The 18,261-nt window shown below is 40.6% G+C and overlaps 1 protein-coding gene across 7 annotated transcripts in view; it reads right to left on the bottom strand.

Moving 5' to 3' along the window:
- Positions 1–18,261, bottom strand: part of LOC129168714 (acetyl-CoA carboxylase) — a 58,135-nt gene that overhangs the window by 15,589 nt on the left and 24,285 nt on the right. Inside the window, exons 28-43 of one of the 7 annotated variants that reach the window (XM_054754294.1) lie at positions 16,472–16,495; positions 16,029–16,130; positions 13,902–14,045; positions 13,612–13,822; positions 12,418–12,474; positions 12,120–12,164; positions 9,132–9,173; positions 7,621–7,836; positions 6,360–6,515; positions 6,053–6,277; positions 2,208–2,363; positions 1,986–2,132; positions 1,623–1,892; positions 991–1,088; positions 752–872; positions 525–635 (exon numbers count right to left, since the gene is read on the bottom strand). In XM_054754294.1, coding sequence (XP_054610269.1) covers positions 525–635; positions 752–872; positions 991–1,088; positions 1,623–1,892; positions 1,986–2,132; positions 2,208–2,363; positions 6,053–6,277; positions 6,360–6,515; positions 7,621–7,836; positions 9,132–9,173; positions 12,120–12,164; positions 12,418–12,474; positions 13,612–13,822; positions 13,902–14,045; positions 16,029–16,130; positions 16,472–16,495 — 2,125 coding nt within the window. The remainder of the gene's footprint in view (positions 1–524; positions 636–751; positions 873–990; positions 1,089–1,622; positions 1,893–1,985; positions 2,133–2,207; positions 2,364–6,052; positions 6,278–6,359; positions 6,516–7,620; positions 7,837–9,131; positions 9,174–12,119; positions 12,165–12,417; positions 12,475–13,611; positions 13,823–13,901; positions 14,046–16,028; positions 16,131–16,471; positions 16,496–18,261) is intronic. The other 6 variants (XM_054754295.1, XM_054754296.1, XM_054754297.1 and 3 more) reach the window with 6 other exon arrangements.

Here is an 18,261-nt window from a genome sequence, read left to right as displayed (position 1 = left end):
ATTTTGCGTTTTCACTGCATCACGGCTTTTCAAAAACCTATTAATACATCATGTTGGCTGAAACAGTGAAACAACAGGCTTTTATTGCAGCCTTGAACGATCTCACAACAGGCACAACAATGTCTAACACGGCTACTGTTGGGGGCGTAAGCCACACCAAGCTAAAACTCAACTCTGAAACCTCAACGGCACTTCCTGAACACACCCACTCAGCTCCCCCTAGCATCGGAATCACATTTATGAGTCTTACCTATGTCTTAAACGGCTTATTTTCTCTTATTATGTCTACTATATTGGGTAATAAGAGTGTAAAGTTGACTATATGGGTGTTATTTCATGTCTAGAGGGCTCTAATGATATTAAAAAACATGTTTAGACGGTTGTAAACTGTTTTTTTTTTCCTACGCTCTAACTCCAAAAATATTCAAAGTCTAAAAGAGCCAATTAACCACCATAAACGAAGGATTACTGTAAGACAAATGTATCATATTTCAACGTTTCTTTTGTCTAAGCTGTGGTCATACCTTGTTGAGTGCTCCGGCTCCAGTGAGAATGATGTGCGAGTTGTCCACTTGGATGGTTCTCTGTCCAAGTCTCACCAGATAGGCTCCGATCCCGATGGCTCGGCACGTTACCTTTTCAAGCAAACAATCAAGGTTAAGGCTTCTTGAAGCTGCCGCTAAAAGCTATTTGGATTTTGCAGACACACGCACGTACACACACAAACACACACACGAGTGTGTGCTCTTACCAGGTTCATGGTGATGATCTCCTCGTAAGCCAGGGAGGATTCTCCAGCAATCATGCCAGACCCTTTCAGATTCTCCACACCCAGACCCTCGTCCTTCCCGATGATGTCGGTGATCTTGTACCTGCATGAGAGCCCACAGCCTCACCCTGTGCTCTTTCTTAAGCAGTATGCATACTGGAATGATTCAACAATAGCTTCCGTGATCCTTTCCTTGCACCGTGAGGCCATTTAAGATGTACCTGGATTCCCCCTTGTCCTCCACATGTTCACAGTGCACAGAGTTCAGGGCTGAGACCTTCTTATAATCCTGAGGTGTGAGGTAGAGATACTTGAAACCCTGCAGGGCAAAAGAGAAGAGACAGCTCACTTATGGTACGGCACTAACACGAGTGCCACTGGACTTGGATTGGTAGATCACCACTGATCCAGATGCCATGTCCTCCACAAGTGTTGGAAGACTGAGAGGCCAATTATTTTATGTTTGCTGTAGACTGACATCAAAAGATGAATATGACACCAGACAGCAACATTTCAGCTTTTATTTACATCACCTTTTGTTTAAAGCCAGCCATTTTTCATGTGAGCAAATTATTGGAACGTGTGTTTTGTCGTGTCCTGTGACATTGCTTATTACAGGGATGTCACGAGACATCGCACCCCTAATTATGTCATCAATGCACAGCACTGAATGTCTGTGCTCAGTAGCAGTTTTATTCCAGGCAGTGTAACAGGACAGACCTGTGAGTCACATGTTCCAAAATGGGTGGCTTCATCTTTCCAAGTCAAACCCAAATCTTTTCAGTCTCCAGCAAAAATAAAGGAACTGGAGAGCACCGTATCGCTAACTTCACACGAGACTCGGTTTGCTGACCTTGTAGGGGTCGTCCGGGTCTTGCCAGGCCACGTGGAACATGTGTCGGATTTCCTCCGCCAGGCCGATGCGAGCGCCGCTGTTGGCTGCGATGTAGATCCGCGGGATGCCGCTCTCCCGCGCCATCTCCGAGGCTCGCAGGAACAGCACGTCCTCCTGGGGCCCGAACGAGCCGATCTTGTGTGTGATGTCGTTGCTGATGACGATGATCTCGCGTCCTGCCGGGTATTCCGGCGTACGGAGGGTCATCCGCCATGCCACCATGCCGATCTACATTATTACATCAACAAAAAAGGAAAATGGAGATATGCTCGAGAATGACTAATCGCCTCGCAAATGTGATGTTTTTATTTCACGACAAACCTCGTTGCCGCCCGGCAGTCGGTTCATTTGCACCAGCTGACCTTGAGCGTCAAGGACCAACTCGGTGAAGGTCAGCAGCTCAGAGGGGAGAGGGCATTTAGGCACATAAGTGTGGGTTTGGCTGGAGTGCCACTGCTTTTTCAAAGCCTGATTAAAGAGACATCATCGTCAGTCTTGTCATCTAAATCCACGGGTTGAAGTGAAGACATCGTTTTGGACTACCTGTCTGAACATCTCTGGGAAGTCATAGACGTAGGTGGTGCCCAGAGATTGTGCCTGAAAGCGTTTTGACTGCAGCAGGTCCTTGGTGACGTAGGGTGTGTTGATGAGCATGCCATGCAACGGACCCTGCTTGTCTCCATAGGCCTGGAACATGATCTGCACACAGAGGGAGGGCGTGTCTTTACAAATACACCAGCTTCTATGATATTCAGGTGATTGATTTGATGTCAAAAGCAATTATTATTATTATTATTATTATTATTATTATTAGGGGTGCACGATAATTATCAGACCGATATGAGGGAATTTTGATGTCACCCAGAAGTCTGATAACATTCACTCATTCAATCCCAGCCATTTTTCAAAAGACAACCCCTTCAGTAGCGGTCATTTTAGAGCATTTTGACTGATCTTTCAGGGCACACAGAATATTGTGTCATATGGTTATATAAACATGGAACCTACCAAAAGAAAGATTAGACTCCCGTCTTTCATCAGAAAAAAAGTTTGTTTCTACCTTTTTCTGTTCTTTAGTAATCAGCAGTAGAACATAGGTAAGTTTCAGGGAAATATCAGTTCCTGACTAAAACAGGGAGAAAAGCAGCTTTTTGTGAAAAGATACATTTCAAGCATAACTTTCATTCCCAAAGAAATGTTTTGCTTTTGTGACAGCTCAAATATCTAAACAACTACACCAACATCAACAACACAAAACATGAAAATAACCATTTATTTACAAATATAACACTGTAAAGTACTTACAATTTTCACATGTGGAACTACACTGCGTGTGTGTGTGTGCATTAAAATATCCCTAGAATGCATAACCTTCTGCACGCTACACTCCTCCACGTTCTCTCACATCATCATTACTGTCGAGCGTGTTAATACATGCCAAAGATCCCTGCCGAGTTCTTATCAAATGCACTTCTGCCACCTTGTGGCCATTTTTATGGCTTAAAACTGCATGGAGCGTGACTTCTTATATTATGCACTGGAATCATCACCACTTTTTTACCTCTTGAGCAAAACAACGTAAAAGACTTATAAATATGTTAAAAATAGCTCCGATCACAGATTATAAAAAAACCCAAAAACGCTCCAATGAGGCAAGATTACCCGTACTGTGCGGGTCAGCAAATCAAGCGCTCCTTTTTTCTCCTGCCAGTGATGTTAACGGCCTGTCGTAACTTCCCCTGAGGAAGCATTCATTTTCATGTGCTCCGTGATGAGGGGAAAAAAACATGATTTTATAATAATTATTTTTATAATATGATGAAAAATATAAATGAAATAGGTCTCACCTCATGACTAGTACACTAAGTCCCCAACTTACGAACATCCGACTAGCAAACATTCGGAGATACGAAACACAAGCCGACTGGTCTATGTTTTCATGTGTTTTGCCTTATAAGTCCATATTTATTTATATTTAAGTCCATCTTTCACATGCTTTACCAGTAGAGGGGACTGTGACACTGCTAATGGGACCAACAGGCGATGAAGACCGGGGGAGGAGACGTGAAGAAAAGCTAAGTTGTAGCTGTACATGCAACCCGGCAGAGCTTGTGATTAAAGTTATGAAGAGTTAATATAAGAGTTAATAGGCCTGCTTAATTCTACACCACCCACAGAACACGACCTCTTTTAGAAGAGTCTAAAGACGACGACCATTTGTCCTTTTTATCAATATCTCCTCCTCCTCCTCCTCCATGCTCGACCACTCCTCTTCAAAGGTAAATAACATTTATCATTACGTATTATTATATCACTTTTATTATTGTTTTTTCATTAATTATCCTGGTTTAATATTACTACTGCATCCAAACTCATATTTACATACATACACATATACTGTATATGTATACACGTACATGTAGTACCTATATCATTGATAATATTACCTTTTCCCTACTTAATAACAATTCGACTTAAGAACGGTCGTCTGGAACCAATTGTGTTCGTTAGTTGGAGACTAAGTGTATAGACAAAAACCAACAAAACTATTTTTTTCTCCGACAAAATGCATAATTGGTGGAGATCAGGGGTGTCCTACCATTGTACTGAAAAATCAAAAGGATGACACTTTCATATAGATTTTTAAAAACCAATCCATGTAAATATGCTGAGACGTTTTCTATATTCTATAAGAATAAAGCCTGCATCTCACTTTTGTTTTGATCAGTGACAAAGCATATTGTATTGGGACGAACCTTTTATTCTTACATGACACTTTTTTGCTGTTTTTTTTCCATTTTTTAACCAATATTTCAACTTTTGTTTAGTAAATTTTTTTCTCATAATACTATGATTTTATTCTCATAATTTGACTTTATCGTAATATTCTAACGCTATCCCAACTTCATTTTCCAAAACAATTGCAACTTTTTGTTTTGTTTGTTTTTCATATTATGACTTTAATATCTGAAAATTGTGTTTTTGTTTTTGAACTTTTTACAACAATTTCAATTTCTTCTACTACATTTTTATCTCGTAAAATTATGACTTTATTATCATATTTTGACTTTATCGTAATATTCTAACTTTTTCCCCCAAAATTGCAGCTTTTTATTTGTTTTGTTTGTGTCGCATAGAATGACTTTTTTCCTTTAATTATTCAATTTTATGCTATTTTTTCCTCTTAACATTATGAGTTTATTCTCTTAATATTTTGTCTTGATGTTTTCTTGTTTAATGGTATTTTTACAAGATGCCGAGGGTTCATGAAAAAACAGCCTTGTGCTGCAAATGGCCCCCGGGCCGCACTTTGGACACCCCTGGTCTGGGTATATTTGCTGCTTCAAGGATGGCCGTTGTGCTGAAAAGGTGGGGCAATGACTAGAAGCAGGAGGCATAAACTTACCTAATCAGCTGACAGGAGAAACACATGTTACTAGAAAGAACTGTCAAGCAGGCAAACTGCTGGGCAACATACTGGACCTCATCTCCTAGTTAAGACATCTCTCGTTTATCGCGCTCAATCAATTCCAGACCTGACGACAAGTAGGATCCCTTATTTATAAATGGAATACTAGCATAATTCGAGCGTAGAAAACCTATCCACGACCTTCCAAACACGGTTTTTAACATTTTTAGAGCCCTCTAGACATGAAATAACACCCTATAGTCACCTTTACACTCCTATTACCCAACACAGTAGACATAATAAGAGAAATAAGACACATAAGACGTAATATAGACTCACATGTTACGGTTTTAGAGCCCTTTAGATGATGACATGACACCCCTATAGTCACCTTTACACTCCTGTTACCCAATATAGCAGACATCAGAGAAAATAAGATAAAAGACATAAATAAGACAGTATTGACATGAGCCCTCTAGACATGAAATAACACCCCTATAGTCACTTTTACACTCCTATTGCCCAATATAATAGACATAATAAGAGAAAATTAGAGATATAAGACGTAATATATTCACACGTTACAGTTTTTAACATTATTAGAATGCCTTATATTTGGATTTTAGTTCATTTAGCCATTGTTATGATAGGAAATCTTCATTTAGGCACAATATATGTAAGATGTGCTTAAATATGCATATTTTTGGACTAATAATAGTCTGTAGTCGACCTCGAAACAGCGCTGATTTATTAATTAGTATTTGAAAAACCGAGAGAGTGAAGCCGCAAAATTGGAAGCGTGACGTGGCAAGGGATTACTGAACATATTTCAACCAAAAATGTTGTGCTGTGAAAAAAGCTCAACTACGGTGGCTGTGAGATCTCAGCTTGAAAAATGAGGCATCCAGGATGAAGCAGAAGCGCTTTGCCTGTGACTACTTGGCGGGCGGATGCGATGGAAAATGTGTGAGTGCCCCACCTGGCGGTCTTTGGGCCCCACCTGTCCCGTTCGGGAGTCAGTGACCTCCTTGTAGAGGCTGATGTCCAGGTAGTAGCCCGATTCATTGGTGAGGAACAGCCGGATGGGGATTTGCTTTCCTGTGGGAGTCAGGCGGATGTTGATTTTCAGCTCGGCCTGCAGGACGCGCAGCTTCCACAGACGGCTGCCGTAACGCATCACCATGGAGCGCACGGACTCCTCAATCTGGTAAATGGAGACAGATGACTTTCATATACGCATGTTAAGGCTGCTGTGTAACTCAGAGCAGCAGTTTGACATTCAGTACCTTTGAAGGGTCCATGATGACTGTGGGTACAAAATTGAGGAAGATGTGGTTGCAGTCAGTTCTTACAGTTGTGTTGTTGAAAGCCACCTCCAGCTCATCCATGGCCTCCAGAAGCAATCTCTCAGCCTCGTTGTGAAGGTACTCAAAAGAGGCCTCCTGGAGACGGAAAACACAAAACAGTGAAAAGCAGTTACCATCAGGCACATCGCCAGTTGGCATAAAAATCACATGTGGATGTCGCTTTTTCTGCTTTAATGATATCGGCACGCAAGTGATTACGTGCACCACACAGCAACAAGCTAGCTATCTCAGTACAGCCACCCCTCGCCACTTTATTTTCTCTTACTATGTTGACTATATTGGGTAATAGTGTACAGGTGTACAGGTGACGATAGGGGTGTTATGTCATGTCTAGAGGGCTCTAATAATTAAAAAAAATTATTATGTCTTATTTTCTCTTACTATGTCGACTATATTGGGTAAAAGGAGTGTAATAGTGACTACGGGGACAGTATTTCATGTCTGGGGGATCTAATGTTAAAAACTGTAAAGTGAGAGTCTGTATTATGTCAATTGTGCCTTATATGTCTTATTTTGTCTTATTATTGTGTCTACTATATTGGGTAGTAAGAGTGTGAATGTGAGTAAAGGGGTGTTATTTCATGTCGAGGTCTCTTATAATGTTAAAAACTGTAATGTGTCAATCCATTATGTCTTTCATGTCTTGTTTTCTTTTACTATGTCTACTATATTGGGTAGCAAGTGTGTAAAGGTGACTATAAGAGTGCTAGTTCATGACTGCAAGCTCTAATAATGTTAAAAACTGTAAAGTGTGAGTCAATGTTATGTCTTATTTTCTCTTATTATGTCTACTGTATTGGGTAATAAGTGTGAAGGTGACTGGGGGGAGTTATTTTGTGTCTAAATGGCTCTAATTGGCTAAATGGCCCACATTTAGAAGGTGGTAAACAGGTTTGCTTGGTTCTAAATGTAAAAATATTCCATTTATAGATAAGAAATCCTGATGTGTAAACTTGCAGTGTGTATTTGTGGTATTACAGTAGAAGCAGCACATTATGACCTGACATTAGTTTGAGGGAAGAGCAGCTTCCTACAGTGTGTCAGTATTGGTTGATATCGGTATGGGAAATGAAATGCTAGACAGTATTGGGATACAGCTAAGAAAGCCAATATGTAGTTATGATGAATCTGCGGAATAAAGTGCGGGAGCCGACGCGGCATGTGGAGGAAGTACTCCCACCTTAGTTACTAGATCGGAATGACGGATGATGGCTCGCACAAAGAAGCGGTAGTCTGTAACTTCCGCTCCCACTTCCACGCGGGCGGCGCCCAGGTAGAGGTGCATCTTGTGGTTGGCACACGGAATGGCCGTCAGGGCAAAATTGCGCATGCGATTGAGCTCCAGCTGAAAGGCCAAAGCCGGCTCCAGGTGGCGGTAGATCCGGTCTTCCACAAACTGTTGAGGGGAAAAAGCACCACATCAGCAATGCAACTCATACCCTCTTTGGCAAGGCACGGCTGCTATTAGGCAGGATTATTTGAAGAACACAGACTTCCAACAGGAGTGGAAAGATGCCTGAGAGCTACACACAGTATTAAGTCAATGAAATCGCCGGCAATCTCAATCTCAGAGAGACGCTAATGGGTGTCATTTCTCTTAAATGGGAGACATAATTAAAGAGTTCATTACTTTAATGAGTTTTGCTGGTGCCATTGTAGTCAAACTACCAGGGCTAAGAGAGAGGGGGGGGAGGGGAGGGGGATCATCAATGTCTGCAATGGAGAGAAATGAACGGATCTGAGGGTGTAAAAAGTTACTTTCCAAATCAATCTAAAAAAAAAAAACAAAAACATGGTCATTGTAATCGAGAGCGCTGGTGTTCAACTGGTGGAGGACATTCTAAATAAGAGACGTGCGCTGTTTTTGGAATTTTGCTCATCATCTACAATCCTTCTGTGCGTTCTAAAGAGAAAAAAAGGGAGCTAACAATGCACGTGAAGGGACACACCTATTTTGACTAGAAAGCCCACTAAAAAACCTCCAACAAGCTTTGATGGTTTGATGTCCGTGCTGTGACCGAGCAGTGCCATACTACTACATACTACATACTACTACAAACATAAAATGTCATACTGATACTACTGCAACTAAAAAAGACGCCCCGGACTAGCTGCACCGAACGGAGTAAGTCATTGTGGTATTGATTGTGATACATGGAGCACATAGCACATGATATCACGCAGTCCATCTAGCCGTGTAGGAACAAAACACGGAACGTGGGCCAAGACTTGACACATCATTTGGTTGTCTATTCCGAGTTGTTCATATGCTTGTTCTTTTTTCCCTAGTCAGTACAGATTGGTGCCCTATGGCTTTGTTTTGGAGTGGGCCCGTTACCTCTCGGTAGTGGCGTGGGGCGCTGCATCGCTACGCAAGAAAAATAGTTCTCGGTGCTTATATACACACGTCACTATGTCAATACAACACTGTTGCTGCTTTTTGGAGGTCTTTTTTGAGGGCTTTACAGTCAAAATAGGTGTGGCCTGCTAGCTGCCTCTTTTTTAGCCATTTTTATATCTTTGGAACGCACATGTTCGGTTCAAGGATTGTACATGATGGGCAAAACAGAAGTGCACTTTTCCTTTAAGCAGCACATGACAGTTACTGAGAGAAACAAACATTTTCAGGCATTTCAAAACCAACGTGAGCCTTGGGAAAGCATGGATGCGTTCCAATAACAAGTCACCTACCTTGTCTCTGGCGCGGAATGTGAAAAACTTGGGGAATTCCCTCTGTGGAGACAAAACAAAAACAGCAAGAAATAAACATCTCCATATCCAAATTACATCAACCGATGTAGCGCCATGTGTTTACGGAGGGAAGGGAAATCCATCTATACACAGTAATCCCTCGCGGTTCATTGGCTCCACACCCGACCGCCATACGTTTTTTATGATTTCCACAAAGTAGGATCAATATTACTAAATGGAATATTTTCATAAATAGTGCATAGAATATATGCTCTATTTATATAATAATAATAATAATATAGTATAATATAATAATATAATATATAATATAATAATATAGTGAATATAATAAGAGAAAATAAGACATATTGGCCATAAGTGAGATAACAGACTGAAAAGTTAGCAGTTCCTTGTTCTTTTTTTCTCTGGACAGCGTACTTCTTTGTTGCTTTAAATGGCTTCACACTCGCATTAGCCAATATAGTAGACAGAATAAGAGTAAATAAGCCATTTAAGATGCAAATAAAACTCCTGCTTGAGCACCGACGCCTTGTGGCCAATGTAGAATAGCGTACAGTAATCCCTCCTTTATGGCAGTTAATTGGTTCCAGACCTGACCGCGATAAGTGAATTTCCACAAAGTAGGACTCAATATTAACAAACAGAATAAAGCTGTTTACCACCCTCTAAATATGCTTTTTAACATCATTAGAGCCCTGTAAACATGAAATAACACCCCTACAGTCACCTTTACACTCCTATTATTCTTTGTTTACGTCACATTGCACAGGCTATGGATATAAGATTAGAGGTCCACAGTTTGGTTTGATACATTTGTGTTACGGTTCGATATTTTTTCCATACAACAAATAAATTACCTTTTTTAAATTAGAATTTTATCGAAACTTATCAAAATTTTTCAACATTTTCAGCATAGTATCAACGTAGGGAGGTGGAGCTCAGTGGCTTGACAACACAACCTAAGCCAGAGTAGTTGATCGCCGATACACTGAGCTTTGAGCACAGAGTGGCGCCAGAAGTTGATAAAATAAATATGAAATTGCGTATTGTTCGATACGGGGGTCACGGTGGGTTGCGCTTGTGTATTGAACGGTTCAATATAGATGCATGTATTATTACACCCTAAGATATAATAGGGATATAAGACGCTTGGAGGTAGCATAGCAAGCGAGCGAGCTAACTCATTAGCCTCTCCAATGTACTCATTCTAAACTTAAAGTTTGTTTCAAATGGAGTGTGGAAGGAGGACAAAGGAGACGTACCACTTCCACACGGAATGAGAGGAAAACCTTTTTTTCATTTGAGCTGAGCCATGGCACGTCCGTCTCAGCCATGGCGTGTGGGCTGGGCTCTGCTGGCTCAGTATCCAGTCTCCATGCGGTGTGAAAGGTAATGTAATCTAACGTCACATCTCATGACATTACTGGTGCCTAGTGACCACAATACTACATATACATATACCTTGTCTTTCTATATATTTTGACTAATAACAGGCCATAGTCAACCACAAAACAGCCATCATTTATTATTATTTGAAAAACGATACAGCGAGGGAGCGATATTAGAACGGTGATGAGGGATTACTGTGCTACATTCACATTTACAATGCTTCTTCTGCCTTGTATTTGGATTTTAGTTCATTTGGTGAGATCATTTAGACATTCTTATGCTTGAAAATGCTTCATTTAAGCCACGAATAAGTACAATTTGCTTCAATATGCATATTTTCTTTACTAATAACAGGCCGTATTCAACCACATAACAGTGATCATTTATTAATGAATTCATTTTTGAAGAATGCGATATGGCTCCTCTTCTTATCTACTCCCTCTGCTAGGAAATAAAACTCTTCCTGCAACTCTTAAACCTCCACATAATGCCCGCTCGTCTGTTTGGGAAACCATCCAATGAAGCGTCCCGCTCGGCCAAACGATGCCAGCCCGATTGGGAAGACGTTCCTTTTCACCCCGCCCACGTGATAACGACAGGAAGGCAATTGCGTACACAAACTGCCAGCTTTGCAGCTGATTAGTTCTCATCACAGCCCCCATGACACGCAACAGTCAGAGCCTACTGTCAAAATCCTATCACGGGACGTTTCTCCAAAGTGTTGACTTCAATTGCCACCCTTATCACTGTCATCACAATGCTGCTCATGTTTGTTGGTATGCATGTGGAACTGACCCAATGGGGGGACGAGAGGAATGGATGCACAGTAATCCCTCCTTTATCACTGTTAATTGCTTCCAGACCACAAAGTAGGATTCCTTAGAAATGGAATATTTTCATACTTAAAGCATAGAAAACCTGTTTACTACCACCCTCTAAATATGCTTTTTAACATGATTGGAGCCCTATAGACATGAAATAACACCCCTATAGTCACATTTACACTCCTATCACCCAAGATATTAGACATAAGAGAAAATAGGACACATACGACAGAGAAAACTTGTTTACGACCTTCTAAATACGTTTTTTTTAACATTATTAGAGCCCTCTAGACATGAAATAACACCCCTATAGTCACCTTTACACTCCTATCACCCAATATAGTAGACATAATAAGAGAAAATAAGACACATACAACATAGAAAACGTGTTTTTACGACCTTCTAAATACATTTAACATTATTAGAGCCCTCTAGACATAAAATAACACCCCTATAGTCACTTTTACACTCCTATTACCCAATATAGTAGACATAATAATAGAAAGTAAGTCATAAAAGAGCGTCAGACTGTGTGACTCTTGCGGTGATGCTACACCGTGCCGCCGTCTGCAGTTCTAACAAGAGAGGCGTGGCTTACCGTGATTCACATGCATTCATTATTAACATAATTCATGACGTAAGCGAGTTTCCGCGGTTAACGTGCTATGTTTGACAGCCCTATTTTTCCATTTTGTATTGCATGCAAGGTAACTTAGATTTCTTTTCAACCCTTCTCCCACGTGTCTCTACTTACGTGAAACCTTTGGTCCACCTCACAGTTGATTTGCTTCCTGAAATCCTGTCATCATAAACGCAGCGAAAGCAAGGCATGCAAAAGGGAGATACAGGAGAGACAGAGCTGAATTTCAAATGCAAATTACCACAAAAAACAACATCAATGCAGTTTGCATAAAGGTCATTAGCGCAATATTAGTGATTTGTGTGACAAATAACGTTGAAGTTAAGTTTGATAGAGGTCATTCAGGTGGTGGCATGCACGGCAGCCAACAGTGGAAGACATTTACGGTGAACACTACGTTACGAATGGTTACCTTCTGAGCCACAAGGAAAGTCAAGCGACGGATTCCGTGTTCAAACAGCAGGCTTTTCTGGGATTGGAGGGAAAAAAAGTCAATGAGTGAATACAACACTGTGAAGCAGGGGTGTCCAAACTGCGGCCTGGCGGCCATTTGCAGCCTGTTGCTGTTTTTTTAATGATCTACGGCACATTTGAAAATTAGAATTCAACAAGAAAACTAAAAGAAAAATTAGCAGTAATTTTATGAGAATAAATCAAACTATTAAGAGAGGAAAAAGTCATAAATTTAATAAAATGACATCTAAATGTTATGAGGATAAATAACAAAATGTTAGTAGCATAAAGTTGAAATATTTACGAAAGAAGTCAGAATATTATGAAAAATAAACTAAACAAAATAAAGTTTTAGTTTTGGGAAAATTAGGATGGGGAAAAGTTATAAATATTAAGGGAATAAAGACAGAATATTACTAGAAGAAAATGTACAAGAAAAAAGTTGAAATACTTAGGGAAAAAATTGAAGGAATAAAAAAAAAATGCTGCAATTTTACAAGAATAAAGTAAAAATATTAAGAAAAAAAAGGTTGCAATTTTCCGAGAATAAAGTTGTAATCAAAAAGGAAAAATAATGTCACTTTTGTAGCATAAAGCTGAAATGCAGAAGAAAAAAGTCATAACATCACAGGTGTAAAGTCCAAAATATTATGGGAGTAAAATGTTAATATTACAACAAGAAAGTTTACAAGAGGAAAGATGAAGTAGCTCGAAAATATATTTAAGAAAAAAAAAAAGAAAATGGAAAAGAAATTCCAGAAATGGAAAAACCAGCTGTAATTTTACAAGAATAAAGACAAAATATTGAAAGAAAAATATGACAATTTTACAAGAATAAACTCATAATATTCTGAGGAACAAGACTATCGTCTTAGTAGCATAGACTTGAAATATTCAACTTATTTTTTCAGTCATAATATTCAGAGAAACAAACTAATAGACATTATATTACAAGAACAAAAGTTACGAAGATTATTTAGGAAAAACGGTTGAAATATTTGAAAAAAAAAAAAAAAAACAGCAAAATCGGTAAAATAATTGAAATGTGTTGCTTTAGAAAATATCCTTTCATTTTTCACTATTTGGCCCTCGTTGGAGGGAGTTTGGACACCCCCGGTGTAAAGCACAGAGCTTTCCCAAAGGCCTCTCCAACCTTTGACTGGGTGAACTCCCGAAACATGGCTGCCAGGCCGTCATCATCCATGTCGCTGTCTGTCTTTATGGCCACGTTGAGTATGTGGATGGGTTCATCTTGGCTGCTCTTGTTGTCCTCTTCGCCGTACAGGACGGGGTTCCCTCCCTCCGGAAATGTTGGACTTGGGGGAGGAGAGTCTGTGAAGCAGCTCAACACATCCGTGATGTTCCTGCGAAAAAAAAAGCGGCTGGTTCAATCACACATCGTTAGGAAATATAAAATATATCCCAAGAAACATCGCCACTGACTTTGTGAACTCCTGGAAGGAGCGGAAGGAGACCATGGCGCCCATCCTCTGGCAGGGCGGCGTGAAGGATGTGTCCAGCAAAACATCATTCACGCTGGCCATGTGCACCATGCCGTAGTGGTTGAGGTTTGATGAGAAGGACATCCTGTGGTGGGAGGGACGGGAACGTCAGTCTGCTGATGTTTTGACGGCGTGAAACTGTCCTTGTGTCTCACTCACGTGACGTTAAAATGATTTGAAAAAGACATTTTTGCTGTCACACCGGCACAATTATGTGTTAGTTGAAGTTGATCAGAAACTTGAAAACTGTGGTCCCAGTCAAGTGATGGCCGATAGCCAACGGGAGCGTTGCGTGACCAAAAAAGTAAAACATAGTGATGAAAATAAATATACTGTATATCATTTCAGTCAAATAACGCTTAGAATCATTGGGGGCAAAACATCCTATAGATGCAAAAGGAAACATTGACAAGGAACAGATTGAGATTGGAAGGCAAATAGAGCAAATAATGTCAGACATCTGATGTTATTACATCTATGCTGATGCTCGGGCGTATGACTAAATCGTGCTACATACAGTACATGGCGTCTCGATTCATTTAGAGCTCTCCGCAGGAGGACCAAGAAACAGGAACATTACATGCCTCAGGCGATAGAGTGGTCGTCTCCCAACCTAAAGGTTGCGGGTTCGACACTCCGTCCTCAAATTCTCAAATCAAAACATAAATACTTTCAATACTTCAGTCTTTTGTGGTAATGTTTGTCTGTTGAAACGATCGTAAACGAGCCGCGTGTGATATGTGAATACACCTTTCATCCTTATAGTAGGTCTTAATAATCATATTACTTTCCTTTTTCCAATGGTTTAAAATAGCATTTTCACATATTTTTGATGATTCTGTGCTGTTTTTTCTATTGTTTTATGTTAGCTTGGCTATATTATAAATCACCCTGCTACCTTGACATGCTTCAGGGTTTCAAACAATTCAATAAAATTATTAATGTATTTAAAAAAAACATTTCAAATACTAAAATATATTTACTGAAATTTATTTTATTGTTTTATTCATGAAATGTCCTATATTCTTTATGCTACATATGAAATACACATAAGGTGAATTTGCATAAAGTAGGGGATCAGCATCGCCGATACCAGACCTGAATTTTTTTTCCCTCAGTATCGGATCGGAAACAAAATTGCTGGTATCGCACATCAATAGACTGGCTCGCTCTCGGAAGAACGCTGCCCCTAGCGTTGTAGTGGAAAACAGCACTTTAAGTGCTGGGAGAGCTATAGTACATGATGTAGCAGCTAGCTAGCACCCCCAGGGCTACGCCAATTGTAATGGGGGTACGTGAATAAAAATGAAAAACAACTAGCGCTCAACACTCAATTCCGAGTGTGCCTGAACGCCTCACGGTGCAATGGAGAACAGAGCAGAGAGCAGGAAGGAGACGGCATACGATGTTGTTCATTGCTCTGTCTGCATCATATGAACAAATAAGTACGTTTATTTTGGGCATTAACAATATTTAATGTCAAAGACATTATTTATATTGGTGTCCTAATCCCGGCACGGGGCAGCGAGGAAAACCTGTCACTGTTAGCATCTCTTTGTACTTCAGATAATGCTTTATCGTGATTGTTAAACTTCAAGTTGGTAATAAATTATTGTGTAGATTGACACCGTAGCCATCGTCAGCGGACAAAAAAAAAGAGATACTCCAATTCAAGCCATTCAAACAGAAAAATGCCAACATCAGACTGGAATAAAAGATACGCAGGATGATGACTTATTTATTTATGAGTGCTCATGTGAAACGTTATCCAAAGCGTGACCCAATTTAGACCCAAAATGACTATAAAAGGAATACCAATGAATGGTGCTCAATATTTCAAAGTGAATTAGTGTGCAGGAGTAGGGGGTACATGGCTTCACGTCAAATGCGTGAAGGGGTACGCCACTGATGTAGCATAATTCAGCCAAGGCCAGCTCCCATGTGGCCGTGTCAATTCACTGGGACCGTTTTTCCCCCCACAAAGAAAATCACAACCCACAATAAGACCCTGTAAGTGTTCATATGTTGTTGAATGTTAGCTTGATGCTATCCCAGAAGGTACACCCACTGAAATGACTTTAGAGGTTTGGGGTCAAACCTGTCCAGAGACTCCAAATGTGAGGAATTATTGGCTTTTGTAATGTCCAGGACTGAAGGAGCAGACATTTTCCTGGCAGGACAGTCACATGGTTTTATTTCAGGAGATTGGAACTGGTTCTATATTCATTTGCTGCACATTGCATCTTTATGTTTTGCCAAATAATGCGTGATATTCAACACACACACGCACGCACGCACGCACGCACGCACGCACACACACACACAAAACCAATAAACGTTGCACTTGGCAAAGAGTTATCCAGGTGCGCCGCCAGTTCCATTTTATTGTAGAAACTGAGAAAGACTGCTTAATTCCCAGAAAGCTTACTCTTCATATGAATGTATTCATGGACCATGCAGCTAGGCTACGGCCACTAGTAGTCTAGGCAATACAAAGAATGTTTACAATACCTGTTGAGAGTGGGGATGTTCCCTCTGCAATCAAACAACATTGATTACTACACTGGTTAGTCAGTGGCAGGCATCAGGAGAGGAAGACAGTCAAGGTGTACAGTAGCCATGTGTTTGTTCTCCTCGACAATGCTTTGCTCGGCGCTGCTCAATGTCCAAACGAATGCACTGCGTGTCAGAAGGTTAAGCACACGTTTCACTTCTTGACTGCTCCCTGTGCACCATGCATCACTGGGATCTTTAAAGGCCCCCTGACATGATCCATCAACTCTGCTTAAATATGTTCTACGTTGTTTACAATTGTGTTCTACATTGGGAACGGTAAACTCGCAAAAATGTCATTTATAGTTTGTCGAGGTAGATGGCGGACTTCAGTATGGCGGTTCAGTATATTTTTCATCAAAAATAGTAGTCGTGCCAAAATGTCGTGTTGCTGCCGGATGTTCACAGTAACCGAGTGATACTGTAAGTTTGTTTTCTTTTCCAAAAGAGGAAGGTTTGAGACAAAAATGGACCAAGCAAGTACAGAGAATGAGAGAGAGATGGACGCCAACCGCAAGTTCTGTTCTCTGTAGTGATCATTTCACTGATGACTGCTAGGAGGGAACACCTTTACAAGAAGAGTTTGGCTTGAAAATACGGTATCAGGCCTGTCACGATAAATGATAATAATCGTCTCTCTCTCTCTCTGTGCCACACAGGCTGGATGACAAGAGGGTTCACTCTGCATGTCTATGCGCATTGGTTCTATAGTGGAATGAACGGAGAGCGTGAACCGTCCTCTCGTTCTGCCTCTTTGTGGAGGCGGGGCTACTAGTGAGTACATGCAGAGTGCTAGCAGCAAATTAGCCTTGTGAGAAAGCATACGCCAACATGAATGCCGGCACAGAAGCGATGGTTTCTAAGGCGAACACAACGTCCCCAGTGTGGGAATCGTTTGGTTTTAAACAGAATGAATAAGGTGAGCGCATGAACAAACCGATATGCCGCACTTGTTCGAAAGTAGTGACGAGGAAGAAGAGCAACACGACCAACTTGGATTGCACACGACCATCACTTTCAGTATTCCCAACTGGCACAAAAAAAACATACCGCCAGAGGTGGCGCAGAGCCTTCTTCCCGACAGCCAACGCTTACTGAGTTGTTTGTTCTGTAAATATTAACCAAATAGCATCAAATGGTGCGCGCTCACAGAGAGCGTGGCTCGCTACATTGCAACTGAAATGCAACCATATGACCATTCACCATTATATGGCATACATTTTAGGGCCTCAAAAAATGTTGTCGATGATATCCATTATTGGCCATAATTTGTAGCACAATTGTCGACCAGCAAGATTTGTTATCGTGACAGGCCTATACGGTAAAAGCGCATTATGAAAAAGGATTCAATTCCGCTGATACGCAGGAAAAAAACAAGACAAGAAGAACAACGTCAAAGTTGCCACAGAACAGAGAACGTTATGTCTTGTTTACATGATGTCTTCTAAAGACTATTCCATAATAGCGACAAGGCTGCAAAGCATGAGTATACATGGGATATAAGCATCTTTTCACAGCAATACTGTAGGAGAAGACTGGGGCAAAATATACAATAAAAAAAGGCTATGAAGACCCCTTGGACACTCAGTAAGAAGCCAATTTAAAATAATAACTGAAAGATAAGCAGCTCCAGAGTAATTTAAATGTATCATTGTGTGTTTCGAAGGTGACCAACCTTCATCTCCATGTCTTAAGGCTGAAGTCCATGTTCTGCAAGCTCTCTATTTCATTTCCAAATGTTTCTCCCT

This window comes from Dunckerocampus dactyliophorus, chromosome 16 (genome assembly GCF_027744805.1).
Source record: "Dunckerocampus dactyliophorus isolate RoL2022-P2 chromosome 16, RoL_Ddac_1.1, whole genome shotgun sequence".
Lineage (NCBI taxonomy): Eukaryota > Metazoa > Chordata > Actinopteri > Syngnathiformes > Syngnathidae > Dunckerocampus > Dunckerocampus dactyliophorus.
Note: the sequence above shows the minus strand (reverse complement) of the source record. Positions and strands in the feature narration are given on the sequence as shown.